The sequence below is a fragment of the Pungitius pungitius genome, chromosome 20, assembly GCF_949316345.1.
Source record: "Pungitius pungitius chromosome 20, fPunPun2.1, whole genome shotgun sequence".
NCBI classification, from domain to species: Eukaryota; Metazoa; Chordata; class Actinopteri; order Perciformes; family Gasterosteidae; genus Pungitius; species Pungitius pungitius.
Window position 1 is genome coordinate 6458685 of NC_084919.1, and position 19191 is coordinate 6477875.

Below are 19191 nucleotides of genomic sequence, written 5' to 3' on the forward strand. Positions count from 1 at the left end.
TGGGTAACGGCTAGGACTACAGTGTGTGTGGTTGTGAGGAAAGCATTATATATATTTAGTGGGAGGACATTTTGTATTGTGAGTACATTTTCGAAAAGAATGAATACGAATTTGTGGGAACATTTTACCATGTTTGTCTAAAGGTTCAAATATATATATATATAGTGCTGCCAAACAATTAAAATATTTAATCATGATTAATCGCAGTTGTGTCATAGTTAACTCAAAATTAATTAAGCTAATTTTTATCTATTCTAAATGTCCCATTATTTTCTATAATTTTCTTTTAATTTGAATTCTCTTATCAACATGGAAAAGTGGATTGGCTTGCTTTATGCAAATGATGCTGTCACGCTAGCTATTCAGTCATGTCATGATGGCCTTATACTAAGTAATTTCTGTATGTATGTGTATGTGTATGTGAATGCTTTGTAAGAGCATTTCATGTTGTGTTTCCACAGATTTACAAATTTAAGAATCCACTAGTCCCTAAAATCCATGTCGGATTGCTGAGTCTTTATTCCATGGGTCTGCTGTTAGCTATCTGCTAAGCTAACTTCCCAAAGCAAGAGCAGAAAAGTAACTTAGGTTACCAATAAAAAGGTAAGCTTTCTGCTTCCTTGCTTTCAGCCAGCTACTCAAACAGACAAGCCTGTTGACATTTTCAGACAACAGTCATCCCGCCCCATTAAAATGTTAAAAGGTTTTTAAAACGTTAATCTCGCGATACAAAAATTGTCATCGTTAAAATGGGTTTGCATTAACGTCGTTAATAACACGTTTAACTGATAGCACTAATACGTATATATACAGTATATATATATATATATATATATATATATATATATATATATATATATATATATGTCATCGCATTTACTCTTTGTTCCTTGTCAGAATATAGTGCCTGGTGTAAAATGTTGGCGGCGTTCCCCTTTAAGGAATAGGACGCTGAAGACAGCCCTGCAAACGCTCTGTTAGCGACGGCTAACGTGGGGTCCTCACAGGTACACAAGTATGTGCGTCTGATACAGGTTGTTGACACTGAAACACATGTCGCATGTCTGCATGGATAAATAATCTAAAACCTTTCGGTTTTAAAATGTATTACAAACAGCACAAACACTCAAACACTCCCAACACTTTGAATGAGGAAACCAAAATATGTTGCTTTTAAGGGATTAAGCCCCTCTCTTTGGTGATTTTTAGAAACATCTGCCCTTTTTTGTGAGGACACAGTCTTTAGCTTTGTTTTCATTTGTCATGATTGGTTATTTTGTGTCTGGCAGAAGCTGTGCTGTTTTTTACAAGTGCAGATTAACAGTTTGTGAGTGCTTTTTAAATATAGGAGTTCAAAGAGTAAGTTCACGATCTGAAAATATGAAGATTTACTAAAATAGATCATCTTTTCAATGAAAATCACTTGTTTCTTAAAACTTTTATAACAATGACAGCACAAAATAATTTATTAGTATTTTTGCATTCGTTCCACTATACTTTATGTGTTAGGGTTAATTGTTGTTATTTGTTTGAAGATGCTTCTTTCATTAGTAAAATGTAATTTATTAGTGTGATTTGTTTTAAATGTGTTTTTTACTTGTAAAGCACATTAACACATTTTTAAAAATGGTTCAATGCCGGATGCCTGATACAAAATGTATTTTACATGTCATTTCTTTACATGAATAGCAGCCGGTGATGTTGTCAGTTAGAGAGAACAATGTAAAAGCATCTCCTCTTGTTCCAGCTTGGATTCAGGCTTCAGCTCTTTGCCCTCTGGCTAAATCTCAATCCACCAGCCTGCAAATAATGACAACAGCTGTCCTTGGGGCATCCGTCCAAACACCCCCCTTCCTCTCGCGCCGCCAGACGGTCAGCCGGTCGGCGGGCACGTTGCGGCTGGGCAGGCGTCCATGTGATCCACTACGACTTGGGAAAACCCACAGCGGTGGATTTACTGAGGAGGGTAAGACGCAACTCTGCTGATTGGAAATATTTGGTAAGACAGTTCAGCTTCTCACTTTACTTGGTGAACTGGTTTTTAACTTTCAAAATAAATACAGAACTTGTGTATTTCAGTAAGGTTTTAATTGTTACGTCTGTGCTCTTTTTACTAGGCTGCTCGCTTTAAGCAGGAAAAGAAGGGAGAAAAAGTGTGTGCATCTTTCACTTGCCAGTAAAGCAATGAAGGGATGAAGATGTCAGGTGTTTGCCGCATGGATACCTTCTCTCGGTACATGCCGAAAGGTTCCCTGGACACGCTACACACACACACACACACATACACACACGCACACATATAAGAGATCAATCAGCCCCACCTTTAGCTTGTATTCCTTCTCCTTGGTGACTTTGGTGAGCAGTTTGGCTTTCTGTCTGGTGAGCGCCTCGATCAGCGCGTCGCACTGGGCCACGAGGCAAGCTTCGAACTCCACGCCGTTCTCCTGAAGCAACAGAAACACTCGTCAGGTGGGCATGGAGTCGCAAAGAAGTCCTCTGAGGGATTTCGGCAAACAAAACTATTTGAAGATGTCTGAGAAGTCCCGGTCCTTATGGAAGAGATCAATAAACCAAGACTGTGACCAAAATAGATGAGTGGCTGGTGCACTGTTTTTCATTTAGTAGCTGCTTTGTGTTTGTTACTGATCTGTGGATTTGCCAAAGAAGAGTGAGTTCCAGTTTTGTTTTCATGACACAAACATTTAGACAAAAACAATGTATAGTGTTAATAAGAGATATATAAATTCTGCATCATGTTTACCATGATCTTACATGATCTTACCACCTGACGGTCTAGAACTGCTTATATAACTGTATGGAAATGTCCCCTATATGAAGAGAGAAGAGCCACCTGGAAATGTGTGCATGTGGATCACCCTCACATTGCAAATAAATATATATATATATGACACATATTTTTTCTGTTCCTCATGGCTGCCTATTGCCTCGCCGTTTTTTGGGGTCAGGCTACTTTGGCTATCCAGTTTTGTTGCCAGGCTTTTTGATTTTCTCACGCTTTTTTAGCATCTCAAGTCTATTTGTGCAACTTTGCTGCAGAAACGACCTCAGTAAAGCTCTAAACTTTGCGAAAGAGCTTCTCTCGGTTGTGTGGTCACAATGATTCATCACGATACGACTCGGCAGTTAATACAAGAAAGATCCACAGGGTCATTCTCATCTCTGAGCCCGCATGATGAGGAGATAAGGTCTTGGATAGTAGTGATTTTACAATCACGCATCGTCCACTTTGGGACAGTTCTGATCTATAAGAGGATGAGTGCTGGAGATATTTATTCCTGGCGTCACAACCCCATGTGTCCTCCTCTTTATCCATCTATCGCAATCCCTCTTCTCAAACAGGCAAAAAGTGCTAAGAGTTTTTTTTTTTGTTGAAACAAAATCATCTTGCTACATGACTCTTAAGGCCTGTTCCCAGTGCGGCGCCTGACCAGATGTTTCAGTGCATACGGTGTGTGTGTGTGGGGGGGGGGATGGGTGCCAGGCTGCATAGCAATGCTGTCTAGAGGACAACTTACACTTGTGTATATCCCCTTACACATACACATACATATAATAACACACACGCTCAACACATTTGGCTGATATGGTTTGTTTTAGTTCAGTGAGTCAGTGGATTTGCCCCAATGCTTTAGTGTGAGCATTCCAATGTGTTTATGTGACTGATTTATTTTTTAGCTTATTTCCCCCCAGCAACGCCAAAAGAAAAATGTATCCAGTTCACAAAAAACACCACAGCTGATTTAAATTATGCAAAGACCTCTCTACGTGTGGAGTATAACTGATCAGGCATGGTTTCTAGTGATGGTTCATCATTCATGGAGATGTTGAGCCTTCCAAACAACCAAATGCAGAAATGGCGCCGGAGAAATAAACAAGACCTGTGTCCCAGTTTCACAACATCAGCATACAAACCGCATGCAAGCGGTGGTGTCAATGGGGCTAATGTTAGTGTGAAGGACTCACTCAGTACACCTATGAGTAGTCAGTGCAAACGGGTTTCAACAATAAATCTGTCTTGACGAATCTTCAAATCTACATTTGTACAAATGGAATTGAGAGGAATATTTCACACAGTGTTTAGTGTGAAGGTGTCCCACGGTGTTACCTGTATCTGCTGCATCATGTTCTTGAGTTGAACTAGAAACTCCTTGGCATCTTTAGCTTTGTCGGAGACTCCGTTCAGGGCCTGGGAGATCTGGCACTGCAGAGACACACAGAAAGAAGAACACGTAACAATTATTTAAAGACAGCTTAAACTTATCTTAATAGATTCAAAGCATTCTATTTACTGAAAATTGCTATTTCCTCCTAGAAATGAAGAAAAATTCAACAATCAACCATATGATTGTTAAAGATACAATTTTTACTTAATTTAGTCAAATGTAGTAAGAATAAAATTGACGTAGACGTATAACTTATTGTTATTTACACATAACAATGTTATCAATCCCAACATGCATGTACAGGATAAAATATCTCCACAATTCCTACATGCACACCGCCTCTAAATCATATAACTGAGCTGTCAGATGAGACTGTAAGAATGTGCAGATAAAGGTGAATAAAGGCTTTTCTCCTAGTGTGAACTGTGGTACCACTGAAGCTTTGAGGCTTAAGACCTTGGTTATGTAATCATTCAACCCCCCCTGGATGCTCAGATTATGACTGATCCTAGCTCCGAGCGAAATCCTTCGGACTCTTTCTGACAGGCCGAGACTCAGCATCACTTGCTGTGACTATAGCAACGACATCACTTTAACACCAAGCAGAATCAAACAAACTATCGAGAATTAATACAAAACCAATATTAGACGTTCTCTGGTGCCAGTGTACATGCAAGAAAGTCATTTAGTTCCATAACATCATTTACACCAAGCAGGATACGTATTGAAATAAAAAGTACCTGAGTATCATTGTTCTTTGTTTATTCACGCAAGCGTTATTTTTAAAAGAATAATGTCACATTTTATCTTCGGTATAGGCGAGAACGCTTTGTCAGGCAGAGCTTTAATTGGAGTAGAGAGACAAAGGTTTTTGATCTCCACTAAATTGTCTCTATTTGCTTTCACTTAGATGGAGCTCTTTGCCCTAATATTCTAACTATTTTCCATTGAGTAGCTTAGGGGGTATAATTACAATGTAAAATACATACTCTCTATACACTATCTATCACTCAGCTGTTCTTACTTTATCATTTGCATATTGAAAATGTCAGCAAGCAGCTTATTTACAACATATCTTGGTCCTGCAGCTACTAGCACAGTAAAAAATACGGGTTCTGCAGCATCTCACTGCAGCTGGGAAAATGATGTACACAAGTTAATTTATATGTTTGAGCCAATGGATCCTTCTCTGCACATGTTATGTCTCTCTTTAAATGTCCAATGAAAACAAAATATTTGATAATGGAGCTGCCCCGTTATTACATTCCCATGTTCAGTCCCTGTGTGTGTGCATCAGTTACTGGTCAATGAGAAAGATAGAACAAAGGAAGCACACACAATGTTACACACACGCCGCGCTGTGATGAATCACCATCACTGTTGCCACACCCACATTTCCCACCTGCTCCTCTTTATCTGAATACACACCCTCTAACACACACCCTCACACAAACACACACACACACAGGCAGAAGGGGAGAAGTGGACGGTCCCCCTTTTTTGTTAATTGTTAATTTTTTGTTAATTTGTTAAACTTCATAAAACAGCTGCTGTGCTTCTGTGATGGAATCTCTGAAAATGCTAATAGTTAAATAATTTCATCTTAGAGGTCAAAAGAGCCAATCATATGAATCAGTCTGCACACAAATAGTTGTAATAATCTGGTCACCCTCTATTAATGATCATTATGCTGTTATTTCCTGTCACTATTCCCTTGGTAATGTTTGAATGCAAATCTCCCAACATGTATATGCCTGCATTGTTTGCATAATCCCCCTCTCCACATCACCACAATAAGCCACTCCACCCCCACACTACACCACACACACACACACACGCACACACACACTGATCCTATCTCTGTCCATCCCTCCTCCATGCACACGCTGTCCGGAGTCAGGAGGAGGGACGTGTGGAGGTCATGGTTCATGAATCAACCCAACCTTCCTGTGCAGCCCCTGACTGCTCCTCACCAAGAGGCCATCTGGCCCAGCAAGCTGTCTGCATGGTGTGTGTGTGTGTGTGTGTGTGTGTGTGTGTGTGTGTGTGTGTGTGTGTGTGTGTGTGTGTGTGTGTGTGTGTGTGTGTGTGTGTGTGTGTGTGTGTGTGTGTGTGTGTGTGTGTGTGTGTGCGTGCGTGCCAAGATGCTAACAAGGGGATGAGGTATGTGCCACACAACGGCTTTGCTGGCACATCCCTTCCTGTCTTGTTTGTCTGGTTCTACATTCATTTAACTCCACTGCTGCTCATCGGGTCAAAGTTCTGCTCACTCATTTAATATGGTGACCTTCTTTTATTCATTTGTTGATTTTTTTTAAACCAGTCAGTTTGTTTTCATAGTGGTGGGGAGCTGGAGTTTTCTAGCATGCGTTGTGTTAAAGGTAGTAATTGGATTTTGTCAGAATGCCTTCAGTTTTATTTCATCAACAAATAACCAGCTCATAGATGTTAAAGTCTCTTTAGGACTCATTCCATCACCACTTCATTTACGTACATACCGTACTACATTATCGTCATGTACTACTACAGATTTATAGATAGATTTATAAATAGATGCTTTAGAATTAGCTGAAGGTAAATGCTTCATGTTAATTTGCAGATATTTCAAATGTCCTGATGTGTCTTCACCAACTCAACAAGCGGGTGAGCTGCTCTAATTAATTACAGCAGCTGTTAAAATAGATTACAAAACTGACCGTGATTCTGTGAGACATCAACGGATTTTAACTCTAAACTCTGAAGAGGCGACGTCTCATTCATCACATTTATTATTTCCAGTCAAATGATTTTAACTTTATTAGATTTTTTTAAATTAAAATGTATTTCTTAATTTTCTTATCCCACAAACCAATGCCATGAGGTTGTAGTTTACAACTACCGCTAATGGATTGTTACCTTTGTCTTTCTTTTGTTAATGTTGATTAAGGTGTCACAAAAAATAATAATAATGAGAAAAGGTTTCATAATAATATCACTTCACTAGACCCCTTTTTGCCAAAGCCTGAAAAGTCCAGGTCTAACTTTTGCTACAGGCGTCAGTATACCGCGGTAAAACAGTGTCAGACGGTGCAGAAATGTGACACGTCTGCAGAGGATGAGCCACTGAACATATTTGAAACAAAAGACAACCACAAAACACAAGAAAATCACCCAGAAGAAAAGATAATAAGAAAAGGAATTAATCTCAGCGAGGATCTTCGCACCGGCAGAACAGAACTGTTCATTTGGAAATCCAATTTCTATCCTGCTTTGGTTCCTTTTGTTCCTCTACCCTTGACCTTTTTCATCTTTCACTACTCCTCTGAACGGGAGTGTCATTTTTCTTTTACCCGCCGTCAGCACTCCGCTCAGAGACAAGTGCTTTTATCTCATTATCTTATTAAAGAGGGGTAGAGGACCATTTATTCCGTCTGTGACATTCGGAGACACCAGTGTCATTAGTGGGGCCACAGCCTTGTTGGTTCACTGATAAATTCAGAAAAACACCAAGCTCTCTGTAGCACAGGGCGGCACAATGGATTTTGGAGATCCCAATAAATCGCATAACTGAAGGGCGGGACGAGGGTTTTGAACTTCAGGCCAGTGTCACTTCTGGATCAGTCAGTGCAGATATTGAAGCCACCAGATGTCTGGGCGAGGAATTCTGTGTCAGTTTTCAAATAAACGTTGATAAAAGATAATGTTTACATCAGAAGGAAACACTGCAAATCATTTTGTTTAAGAAAAGAAAAAGAAATGCCTACTCCAATGTGAAGCAGACATCTTTTGCATAGTATGTTCTGGATAAAGTCATCGTTTTAATGTCCAGTTAAACCTCAGTCACCTCTGGGCACTCTGCTCACGTTGTGGAGAGACCGTTATAGGGAGTAATCTGGAGAAAGGGGGGGGTCGCTGTGACATGCAGGAGAACAATAGGCAGCGTTTATGTGTTTGGCTGTCAGCCGGGGGAATAGGGGATGGTGGTGCTGACCTTGTCTGAATTACACCCAAGGGACATGGAGAGGACGCGGCAGGGGAGGGGCTGAACCCCATCATTTACCTCTACTTACCCTTTCATTTATTCTCATTCGTTTTCATAAGCATTTACGTCCTCTTCCGTTTTTGTTTACCCCCCCTTGCCCTTTCTCATTCAAACTCATTTTGGCTCTGATATTTTTTTTACATTTTTTAACCCAACCATCTCTCAAAGAGGTACTGGTGATGAATCCAATTCTAATTTTATGAATCAATAGAGCACAAATTCCATATTCTCGATCCCATATGACGCTCTGCACCACGGCACGCTGTCTGTGGTGAAGAAAAATCCTTGAATAAATCCACTTCTCCCAAAAGAAACAAGGGATTCCTTGAGCAGAATTAAAATGCCAATAGGTTCCTTCAGGACCCATTGCCAGACAAAAACAATAATCCACATGAAGATACTGCGTGCAGATTGTAGAGAGGAAATGAAGCTGCCTTCACTATCTCCACTCTAAGTATCCAATCATCATTTAACTCTATATCTACTTCCAAAACTTCCACATTCGCTGGTAATAACATAAAGCACAAGATTGTTAAACCCCTTTTTTTGTCATAGGAATTTACATCTCACTCTTTGAAACAAACAAAGATCGTAACCGTGTTGATAGATACGTTTTGGATATGAAAGAAGGTTCAACCTAATAATGATCCTCTGTATGTATATATGGTAACTATCATATATTTTTTCATCACAACCCAGGTGCAAACGACTAACTATCTAATTATCTAAAACTCAAGCCATTTCACATATATAAACACACACAAACCCTAACGAGCAGTATTTCCCTCCCTCAGTCTAGTCAGCCAGCTGTGTTACAGTATTAGTGTCACATCTGGTGGAGGTCAAACCCAATCTGTCTACATTCATTCTCTCATCCACCATCAGCCACCCACCCAATCCTGCGTTGCTCTGCTACACAGCCATTTTAAGGCTGATATAGTATACATATACAGTAGTTCATTCTAACCAAAACAAGAATATTCCCAAGTAAAGAAAAAAGATTTCCCTGTTCATTATGGTGCACAAATGGTGAATTGATTAACAGCAGATTTTCTATTGCTATGTGGCCTTTAAAAAGCATATTCTAGTGTAATTCCCACTGATTTAAATACACCATATTTCACAGGAAAACAAAACTAAATATGGCTAAAGATGACTTGCATAAAAGCCACAAGGGTACAGCCATGCTAGCATCTCTTCTTGACTGTATTTGGACAAAGGAGTTCTTTGAGCTAAATGCTAACGTCAGCCTGCTGACCTGATGACAGTAACAATGTTGAAACGCGGATGTTTGGCAGGTAAAATGTTCGCCATCTTCACAATCCTATTTAGCATGTTAGCATGATGGCATTTGCACAACTAGCGAGACTAACTAACCAACCAGAGCAAAGTATTTTTGCAAAGGTTGCAAAACAAACCCAGAAACCAACATCTGGAGCAGAAGTTATATCCTCCATACGAAGCAAAAAGCCTTGATTGGCTACTAAGCGTGCTATATGGAGCATTATAACCGTTATTAACCATATATGTAAACCCTAAATATTTATAGGATTCGGTTCAGAGCTCTAACGTGTTTGGTGTCGCTGCTTTACTTCCGCGAATCAGCATCTTTTACTTGCTCATAAACTGGGTGAAGCTGTGTGTCATGAACTAGAACATTACTAATACAATGTGAAGCTCGAGTTCAACTTTATGTTTTTTTATTTATCAATTTATCAAAAGCAAAAGTCCCCGCACACAGAGAAAAAGCAACATCAAATGCTTGCACTTTTCCTTCCTTCTCGCAATGATGAGACCTTTCACAGTTTGCCACCCAACTGGAACACAACACTGTCACATCCTTTGCAGAGAAAAGCTTCCTCCCTCGTCGACTACGAAGAACCGCGTCATGGATCAGTGGCCTCAGCCAGAACCGTGTTCCCGGAGGAGGCATCGTTTCATCACCCTGACTTGTCCTCGTGGGTGGAAGCTTCTGAGAAGAAAACGCAGACGCAAACAAAAGGGCTGCAGTGCAAAGAAGAACAGCCCCTCTCATCAATAATTGGTCAGGCCATCTTCCATTTGCATAATTAAAGATGGTAGGTAGGTTGACATGGGCTTAATTGTTATAAAACAAGTGCAAATTACGTATGTTTAAGATGATGAATTTATTACGGAACATCGTGGGAAACGGATTTCATAATGCATGCTGTTAATGTTGCACGACAGCAAATGTTACAGACGCAAGCGAATGCACTGTAGCTGTAATCTGATTTTTATTTGAATTAGCAGCTTCTTGTAACTATGGAAACAAAGCTCATTGTTCCACTATAGGATAGCCACAAACTCTCTCCTCAGAGGTCTGGCATCATCACTCACTTTGCTGCCAGAAATAGATACAAATGTGTTGTGTCTCTGTCTCTCTCTCTCTCTCTCTCTCTATCTCTCTCTCTCTCTCGCTCACCCTCCCTCCCCACACACTAACACACACCATACTGGGTTAACCATAGCAACACACACATTATTTCTGCTGTGTTACAGCCAGAAGAGAGGAAGTGCAAAGTGCGCATTAACCTACATTCAACGGACAAGTCCAACAGCGCAGCCTTGAGTTACAGTGTGCCTGTGTTTGTATGTGTGTGTGTGTGTGTGTGTGTGTGTGTGTGTGTGTAGGTGTGTTTGTGTATGTAGCGCACTCACAACTTTGTGAGGAGCAAATTAAAGGCACAGAGCTGACATGCGAGGACATAAATGCAGTCACCACAAGGTTAACTATTTATTTTTGGGTTACGGCTGTGATTTTAGGGTTTAGGTTAGAATTTAAATTAGGTTCCAAAACTTTTGTTAAATTCTTAACATATTCACAATTGCTCCTTGATAAAGTTTGGACTTGCGATGGACATCATTCCATACATTCTTCTCCCATCTGCGAACATGGCACGTACGTATGTTCACAATGCAACTTTTGGGTTTGTAAAGCTAGTATTGCAGCCTCAGGCTGAGCTGTAAACAAGCGGTTTACAGAGGTCGGGTAACTTCCCTCTCACTCCAAACTTTACACATGAATAAATAGCCAGGTTCAAATTGGGTGACTCTGATAATGTGCAACATTCGCATATATGAGGCACTTTTAAGAGGATAATAAAAGGAAGGCGTGCAAAACGCAGTACAGGGCTACATACTGGTTTGTGTTTGTGCTGTGGCCTGAGGTAACAGGCCAGTAAGGCTGACCCGTCACGGTCGGCGTGCTGCCATCTACAATGAGGTTAGTCAGACACAGCCAGTCGGCCCAATTCAGCACGCCCCATTAATTGCCTCAGTGACGACGTCTCCAGCACCTATTTTTGCTAATAAAATTCCATTCCAGATTCCATCTTCCCTTATCGAGACATTGTTTAAGGCGGACCGTTTTTTTAAAATATCTTTAAAACTGAAATAAGTAGATGTAGGCAAGGCAAGGCAAGTTTATTTGTATAGCACTTTTCATACACAAGGCAGACTCAAAGTGCTTCACATAACATGTCACACAATAAAGTGAAATAAAATGCAAGAATTAAAAGACAATTAAAAAACAGCAAATAAAATTGTAAATATAAAAAGAATTAAAAGTTACAGTGCAGAGTGAGAGATTAAAATCTTATTTTAATTGTTTAATTAAAGGTTACATGTACAATTCTCATGCTACCAATTGGTACTATTCTTTTCTAGTGATGGGAAATGATAACACCTTATTGATGCCAATGTCATTGTCCATTCTGCTCATTGGTCCAATGCTTCTTCGATGGATTAGTTTTCTGTTTTATTCTTTTTAGTCTGAAAACAGTGTAGGATGTCTATCTGATAACATTTGAACCATCGCTCTTTGTACAAACCCAGTAAAGAATTAAGTCAATAGTTAATAAAAGGTTAAATATGCTCGAAACAATTTAGCTTGCAAAATATTTTACTTAAATGTAGATTTTAAGGACGTTCTGTTTCGTAAGCATTTAAGAAAGCAGTTGGAGATCTTTGCAAAATCCTCAGACGTGTTTGTTGTGCTTTTATCAGTGAACTTCTTCTGAAACCAGCGGTGACACATGATCACCATCTGCGCCATCATTGCTGTTGTTAATGTATTCATTGCTCAACTTGACCTACAGTTACATTTCATTTTTCACTTGATGGAAGTGTTCTGTGACTCACACCATACGGATTATATAATTCCCACGAGGCCTGCTGTTTTATGATGGAATATTCATTATCATATTTGTTTATTACTTTCCAAATATACATTCAAATTTCAAATATGCTCTGACAGCCTAGCCTGCCAGCGTTATTCCGTGATGTCGTGCATAAATACATACATGTGTTATAGAAATATTCAACACAGCAGATCCGAATACAAGCTCCATGCACAAATCACAGGGAACAGGCTGCAGGCCGCTCAGACAGAAACACGCTTGTCAAAGTGTTCTGTCAGAGTCCCTGCGGACGAGAAAACAAGCGAGAGACAATGTTTCCTGCCGTTATTAAATGATTTAACAAGAGGGGAAGTGACAGATTGAGCGGGGGTGAGATGCATATTAAGGCAATCTGTGAATGTAAACGATTAAGATCTATAACATGACACATTTTAGTGCCACTGTGGAAACTATGCAATTTCTTTTGTGCTTGAATATTCAACTTCTTTTTCTTTCTTCATGATTGAGGACAGAATTGTTTCACAAATGTCAAGTCGGGGAATCTGGAGCGTGTTCCCCAGGATAAACAATAGTTGGTACGAACCAGCCATCCTTCCACACCAACTGTGTTGCTAGTGACTCATCCTACTATACCAGAACAAATCCAGATCATCTGCCCACTGTCCATCTGCGTTTCTCTCTGCACATTTGGTGGATGCGCCCATTTTTAATAACCGTTACATTCTTTAGGATCTTTTGTGCTAATTCTCCCCATGCATGTTCATTTTCTTCCTCCATCTTTACATCGGTCATGAATGCGTAGGAGCTGAACTTTCTGACTACTTGCTAATACATTTCACCAATATCCTCAGTATTTTTGGCCAAACTAATTCTTAGATAGATTAATAGTTGCCGGACAAAAATTGCAGTTGTGAGCTTGACCTCCATTGTGAGATTCTAGTATGGAAAACATTGTGAGAATCAATTACAATCAGCAGATATCCAACCGGCAGATTATTGGGCATGGGAAACAGTTAATATCGTCAAGTATACAGTCTTCACCGACTTCATGGTCTATTTGTCACCTGAAATATATAAATTACTTCTAGAACATGGAAACTGAAGCTTCATCCAAAACAGCCCAAAAAAAAACCTCTTATTATAAAACAGCATGCGGAGCGGCAAAAAAAATCTAAATGTGAGCTCATGTTGTCGTGTGGACGTGAGGACTGACCACAGCAGCCTTGTTTTGCCGTCTAACGCACCAGACAAGAACAGTTTAGGTTTTAGAAATGTACAAATCCCAGAAGAACAACATGAAAATAAACCAGGTGGGAGGTGTGAGGCGAGATATGTCTCCAAGTGGCCTCCTGTCGGAGCAGCTCAACACACCGGGGGGGGGGGGGGGGGGGCAATTCAACTTTGGTGCTGGATAAAGATCTCTCATCATTCCTAACAAAGTAGCACTGGTCCAATCTTTGAGGCACCACACATTTGTTCTTCAAAGCCGTCATGGCAAAGGAGAAGATTGAAAGACATCAAAGGAAAGAGGATCTATTTTGAGAAAGGCAGATGTGTGGAATCATGTATGGTTTAACCGGCCAAGTTGTTGGGAAGCAACAGAGCTCATGGGTTTGTCATTTTCGGGAGGATGTGGAAGGTGTTTATGGGAAAGGGGGAATAAAATGAAATGTAGCAATTATTATGGACTTCTGCTTGATTTATGTTTAGTGGCAAAGGGGGATTTTTCCCAATGCAAATTGCAAATGTTTTTCTTCACACAAAATATCCAGAATAGTGTTGATGATGATGAAAGGCGGTGGAATACGATCTGAGGTTCTGTTAATGTTGATGAAGACAACGTGCTGTGGCTTGTGTTTGGGGGCACATTTGACAATTTAAATACTCAAACAAGAACACAATATTTCCCCGCTCTTAAAAGAGATTTTTTTTTAATGGCTAAACATGCCATTTGAAAAAGGCTGCTTTTACAAAGAAGGCCGTTTCGGGGGCTGTTCTGACACAACAAGAATTAGGATTACAGGAAGCACTGATTGCTGAGGTCTTTTTCGTGACAAATTCACTGGCACAAAACCTGAATCCTCAGCTAGCGTTCTGAAATGGCAACGCTCCCTCACAAATGCTTAGGCATCCATTCCAATATGCCAAAAGTCCCATTTCACATATCAAAATGATCTGAAGGTGACAGTGCAAACGCCGAAGCAGCAGGAGATGCAGCAACTCTGCATTTGTGTATTTTAATATTTAACTTGCAGTGGTGCCAGAGCCAGCTGCTGTTTACTGGACTCTACTGCCTCACACAAATAAATAACCAAAAATACACGTGCGGACGTACATGTGTGTTTGCATTGTGTGTTTTCTGCTTGACTGAACAGAGGGAACTGGATCAGTGCTTCTTCCTCTGCATTCCCTCAAGTTCATCTGCATACGCGTGTGTGCGTGTGGGCTGATGATTGTGGGTGTGTGTGTGCGTGTGGACTGATGATTGTGTGTGTGTGTGTGTGTGTGTGTATGTGTGTGTGTGGGCGTATTTTAGTCTTTCTGAGTGCCTAAGAGTGGAAACGTCACCCCCGGGCTGCTCCATGATGTAACAGTGGTTGATTTTCAACAAATGTGATCATGATCCAACTGTCTTAGATGCCTCCCTCTATATTAGATCATTCACCAAAGGTTTTGTAAAGCATTAAACACACACAACAGAAACGCTGTAAAAGATTGCATAAATTCCCTACCATTAGGGATGTAACAACTCACTCCGAGAATACATGGGATGTAAATGCACGTTAAGGGGAACTAAAGTTCACAAGCGCAAGCAACAACTGGACACCACTAGCGTCATGTAGGAAAAAGAGGGCAGCCCACCAAATTCCAGCTCCTACTGCTCGGATCCTGTCCAGGTGCAGGCCGAGAGGAACAAAGACAGCCAGGCATCAACCTCCCTCATCGTGAAGGACACCATATTAACTGAGTAGTGGCCGTTCCGTATTCATACACGACTCATTACTTAGTGACGCCCTCCCACTCTTGCACGCTGATGGGATTTTCACGGTCCATTGATGGGACAGGGTGAGTTAAGAGAAAAGAGGGAGGATGGGCAGGGGATGGGGGTTGGTAATTAGGGGGGGGGAGGGGGAGTAAATAAGAATCATGCATGACGGGGTAAAGGGAGGCAGACGTATAGAAGTTGTATGAGTAAGAACCAGAGAAGGAGGCGAAAAGAGGACATTTAAGGAATGGAGGAAAAGAGGAATGGCTGCAGGCTTCCAATCACACAGACACAGAGATTAGCCCGATGACCCACTTAGCAGGAGACAGACAAAAAATAGCTTTTGATTTACACTTACGATGTGTGGGTGTGATGATGTTACGCAAGTGAATCTGGGTTTTCGAATTTGAAAAGTTTTGAAATTCCAACCACAAAATCAGATTACAGAGAAGAGAGAACTGAGTTGACCACAATCACACGCACACTTTTAAATTGATGAAAGATTCATTAACTAAATTATCAATCACTTTAATCCTCCTATGAAGAAACAGGCGGGTGATTTTTGGCAGGCAGACGGGGAGAACGGCGAGAGGATGAGATCGGGTGACTTTTGTCTGGTTCTGTGGCAGCGGGCTGCACAGTGAATGATTTTTGTATTTGTTTATGAGTCATCACTGTAACTACATGCTTGAAATGAACGTAAGAGAGCGCAACAACATTAATTCAACTCCAACGTCATTACTGCTGACCATCAGATTTCCATAAACCTTTTAACAAAACGTGATGTTGTCGATATCAGACTTTTAATACAGACTAAGCACATTTAAGATGCAAGGGTTAACTACCCCAATTTCTCTCCGTCTGCACATCAAAATATCTCAGCGATGTGGCAAAAAACCTTTTCATGGAAAAGTGACGCTTTGGAATGATCATAGTACAGAATGTACAAGGCCAGGCAATATTATTTGTACAGCGCATTCAACAACAAGGCAATTCAAAGTGCTATTAAAGTGTATTAAACCATTAAAAACATTGGAGATTTACATAGAATTAAGCACATACAATATGAAAGAAAATGGGATGCACTTTCCAGCTTTCCCAAATCACACAGCTCATGGTTTTCCCCCTGAAAATAATTTTATCTGGCAAAATACCAAACTGACCTGCCAATGAATCAAGGCCAGACTTTTGTTAAATAGTGGAGGAAGAATGTCTTCAAATATTTTACATTAGTAAAAGTATGAGTCACCAAAATGACAAAATACTCTTTTACAAGTAAAAGTCCTTGTTTGGGTAACAGTACAGATGTATTAGCAATTGATTTAAAGCATCAAAAGTAAAAGTGCCATTTATTAAAAATGGCCACCTTCAGTAATGGTAAACACTCTTTTTAATTGATTGTTATCTTTAAATAATTGTATCAAGAAACAATAGCGATTAAGTAAATGAGGTAAAGTATAAACCGCTTTTAAACAAACCTTTTCATCTTTCAAAGTTATTTTTTTCATAGTTTTTTATCGCTGGTTTGATCTTGCCTGAGGAAATACATCAAACTCTGCTTCCCACTCTACAGTGACTACTGACATGTCACACACACACACACACCCACACACGTGCAGACATGGTGCATGTGAACCAGTAGTGTGCGAAATAGCAACACGACGCTGACATAATCAAAGGATGACTCATTTTGCACACAGACACACACACAAACACACACACACACCAGGGTTTTACGCCTCCAGTAATTATTTAATCTGTGGCACAGTCAGGGCTCTGATTTACGATGTGCTCCATTTAAACTCAACACAGCACTGCAATTGGGTTTTTCCTTGGACTAACATGTCCACTTCACTGCATGTTTTCACTCCAACACACATATGGAGACATATGGAGGAAGATGGCTATAATAAATTATCATAATAACATAGCAACAGTAAAAAAACTGTTCAACATCAGCCAATAAACGGTGTGCTTGTGAGGGTATTTCTAAATACAAATGTCCTTAACGGTGTGTGTGTGTGTGTGTATGTAGATGTGTATATGTAGATGAGTGTATGTCTAGCCCAAATGTGTGTGGGACAGAAAGACTGTGTGTGTGTGTGTGTGTGTGTGTGTGTGTGTGTGTGTGTGTGTGTGTGTGTGTGTGTGTGTGTGTGTGCGTGTGTGTGCGCGCGCGCCCTGGAGCTTTTGGGCTTCAGCCAATTGCTAATTCTACCAATACAGTGTGTTGCTTTAAAAGCCATTTAGGCCTGTGGGCTGATGGTGTTCATGAGAACGATTGAGAGAGGAGAGAAGAGGGGGGTCTGGGGGTTTCTTTTGGGGGGGGGGGTGCTCACCTTGTGTTGTTTCCACATCATGGGCAGCGTTTTTACGTCGTGTTTGGCGTGTTTCCCCTCCTCCAGACACTTCATGCACACCGGAGCCTTGCAGCTGTAACAGTACATGCTGAAGTTTTCAGCTTCGTGGTCCACGCAGGTCGCCGGTTTCCGCGCGGTGGCGGGCGGCAGCTGACCGCCTGCGCCGCTCGCCGCACCGCCCGGTGCCCCCGCCGCCGCCGCTGCTCGGTTCGGGGCTGGCGGCGGAGGCACCAGGCGGTGCTTGGCGAGCGGACCGCGGGACGGGTGGCATCGCTGCTGACAGGCGTTACAGTAGTACACGTCGCACTGCTCGCACATCACCGTGGCGTCCACCGGGTTGCGGTCGCACAGCTGGCACTTCACCGCTGTGGAGGAGGAGGACGAGGAGGCGGAGGAGGCGGAGGACCGGCGGTTCTGCTGGTACCGCGTCACGATGGACTCGAGCAGCCGGTTCCGAGGGAAACCCCGGAGCCCCCGCTCGTCCAGGGAGACGCTGCGGTGGCACAGCGGGCAGGTGAGGGAGCAGTGTCGGTGGTGGTTGGCCGGGGGAAACACCCGCACCCCGTTCGGAGACTTGAGCTGGCACGGTGTGTAGGAGCCGTATCCGCTGTCCGTCTCGCTGTACAGACTCATCTTGTCCATGTCCAGGTAGTCGTAGTCAGAGCTGCCGGAGGCTCGGCTCTGCACCGGGGTCTCCCCCTCCGGGGTCTGGACGGTGATGTTCCGCACGCAGGCCAGGCAGACATTGTGGGAGCACGGCAGGAGGATGGGGTCCTTGAAGAGGGAACCGCAAACGGGGCATTTTAACTCTTCCTCCATCGCTCCCGTATGTTTCGGTGGGCCGGGGTGAGGGAGGGGGGAGAAGCAGCTTCAACGAAAACACTCCAGCACCGACTGACACGGACAGCTCCCCGCGCGGCTCTGCGCGTGCGCAGAGGGGGCGGGGATTGTGGTTGATTGATCGAGGCAATTTGAAGACTCTGGAACACCACAGATCTCATGATTATCATGGGTATTAAGTATTTTGTTCAATTTTATGGTTCATTATTACACTATGAAAAGTAAAAGATTCAAATGAGGTACTTCAGAAAACAGAAAACGTCTGAAGCCTTTAAACCATTAAGAAATAATGCGTTATAGATTTATATTAAACCTTTGAACGGGGAGGAGAAAGGCCATGCCTGTCAATCATTAGGTCAACATATTTTAATGGTGATAATGTAAAGGGACAGGCTCTGCATTTATTTTGCCAGTCAGAGACAGATGTTTATGGTGACCAAACTAGCATATAACAAAAGATTAATAAAAAATATACATAAACATAAAATGATGACCATTAACTAATGAATGTTGAGACCCCGGGTCCTGACAGAGGGGACAGATGCCCAGACCGGATGGTGAAATCGGCTCTCTTCGACCCAGTGACCTTCTGTGTTGTGTGATGATGGCTTTCTCTGTAACTAAAGGTTTAATTGACCAG

General features: G+C 41.6%; 1 protein-coding gene and 1 long non-coding RNA gene across 3 annotated transcripts in view; one reads left to right on the top strand and one right to left on the bottom strand.

Moving 5' to 3' along the window:
- The window catches only part of LOC119194591 (E3 ubiquitin-protein ligase TRIM9), a 33753-nt gene extending 15123 nt beyond the window's left edge, over positions 1 to 18630 (bottom strand). Inside the window, exons 1-3 of one of the 2 annotated variants that reach the window (XM_037448744.2) lie at positions 17691 to 18630; positions 4127 to 4222; positions 2322 to 2444 (exon numbers count right to left, since the gene is read on the bottom strand). In XM_037448744.2, the coding sequence (XP_037304641.2) occupies positions 2322 to 2444; positions 4127 to 4222; positions 17691 to 18530 (1059 nt within the window). In that variant the 5' untranslated portion in view covers positions 18531 to 18630. The remainder of the gene's footprint in view (positions 1 to 2321; positions 2445 to 4126; positions 4223 to 17690) is intronic. The other variant, XM_037448743.2, reaches the window with a different exon arrangement.
- LOC119194594 (uncharacterized) lies at positions 328 to 2313 on the top strand. Its single transcript, XR_005114156.2, has 3 exons — positions 328 to 603; positions 898 to 1007; positions 1748 to 2313. It is a non-coding gene; the product is annotated as an uncharacterized LOC119194594 (long non-coding RNA).
- Positions 18631 to 19191: the final 561 nt, after the last annotated feature.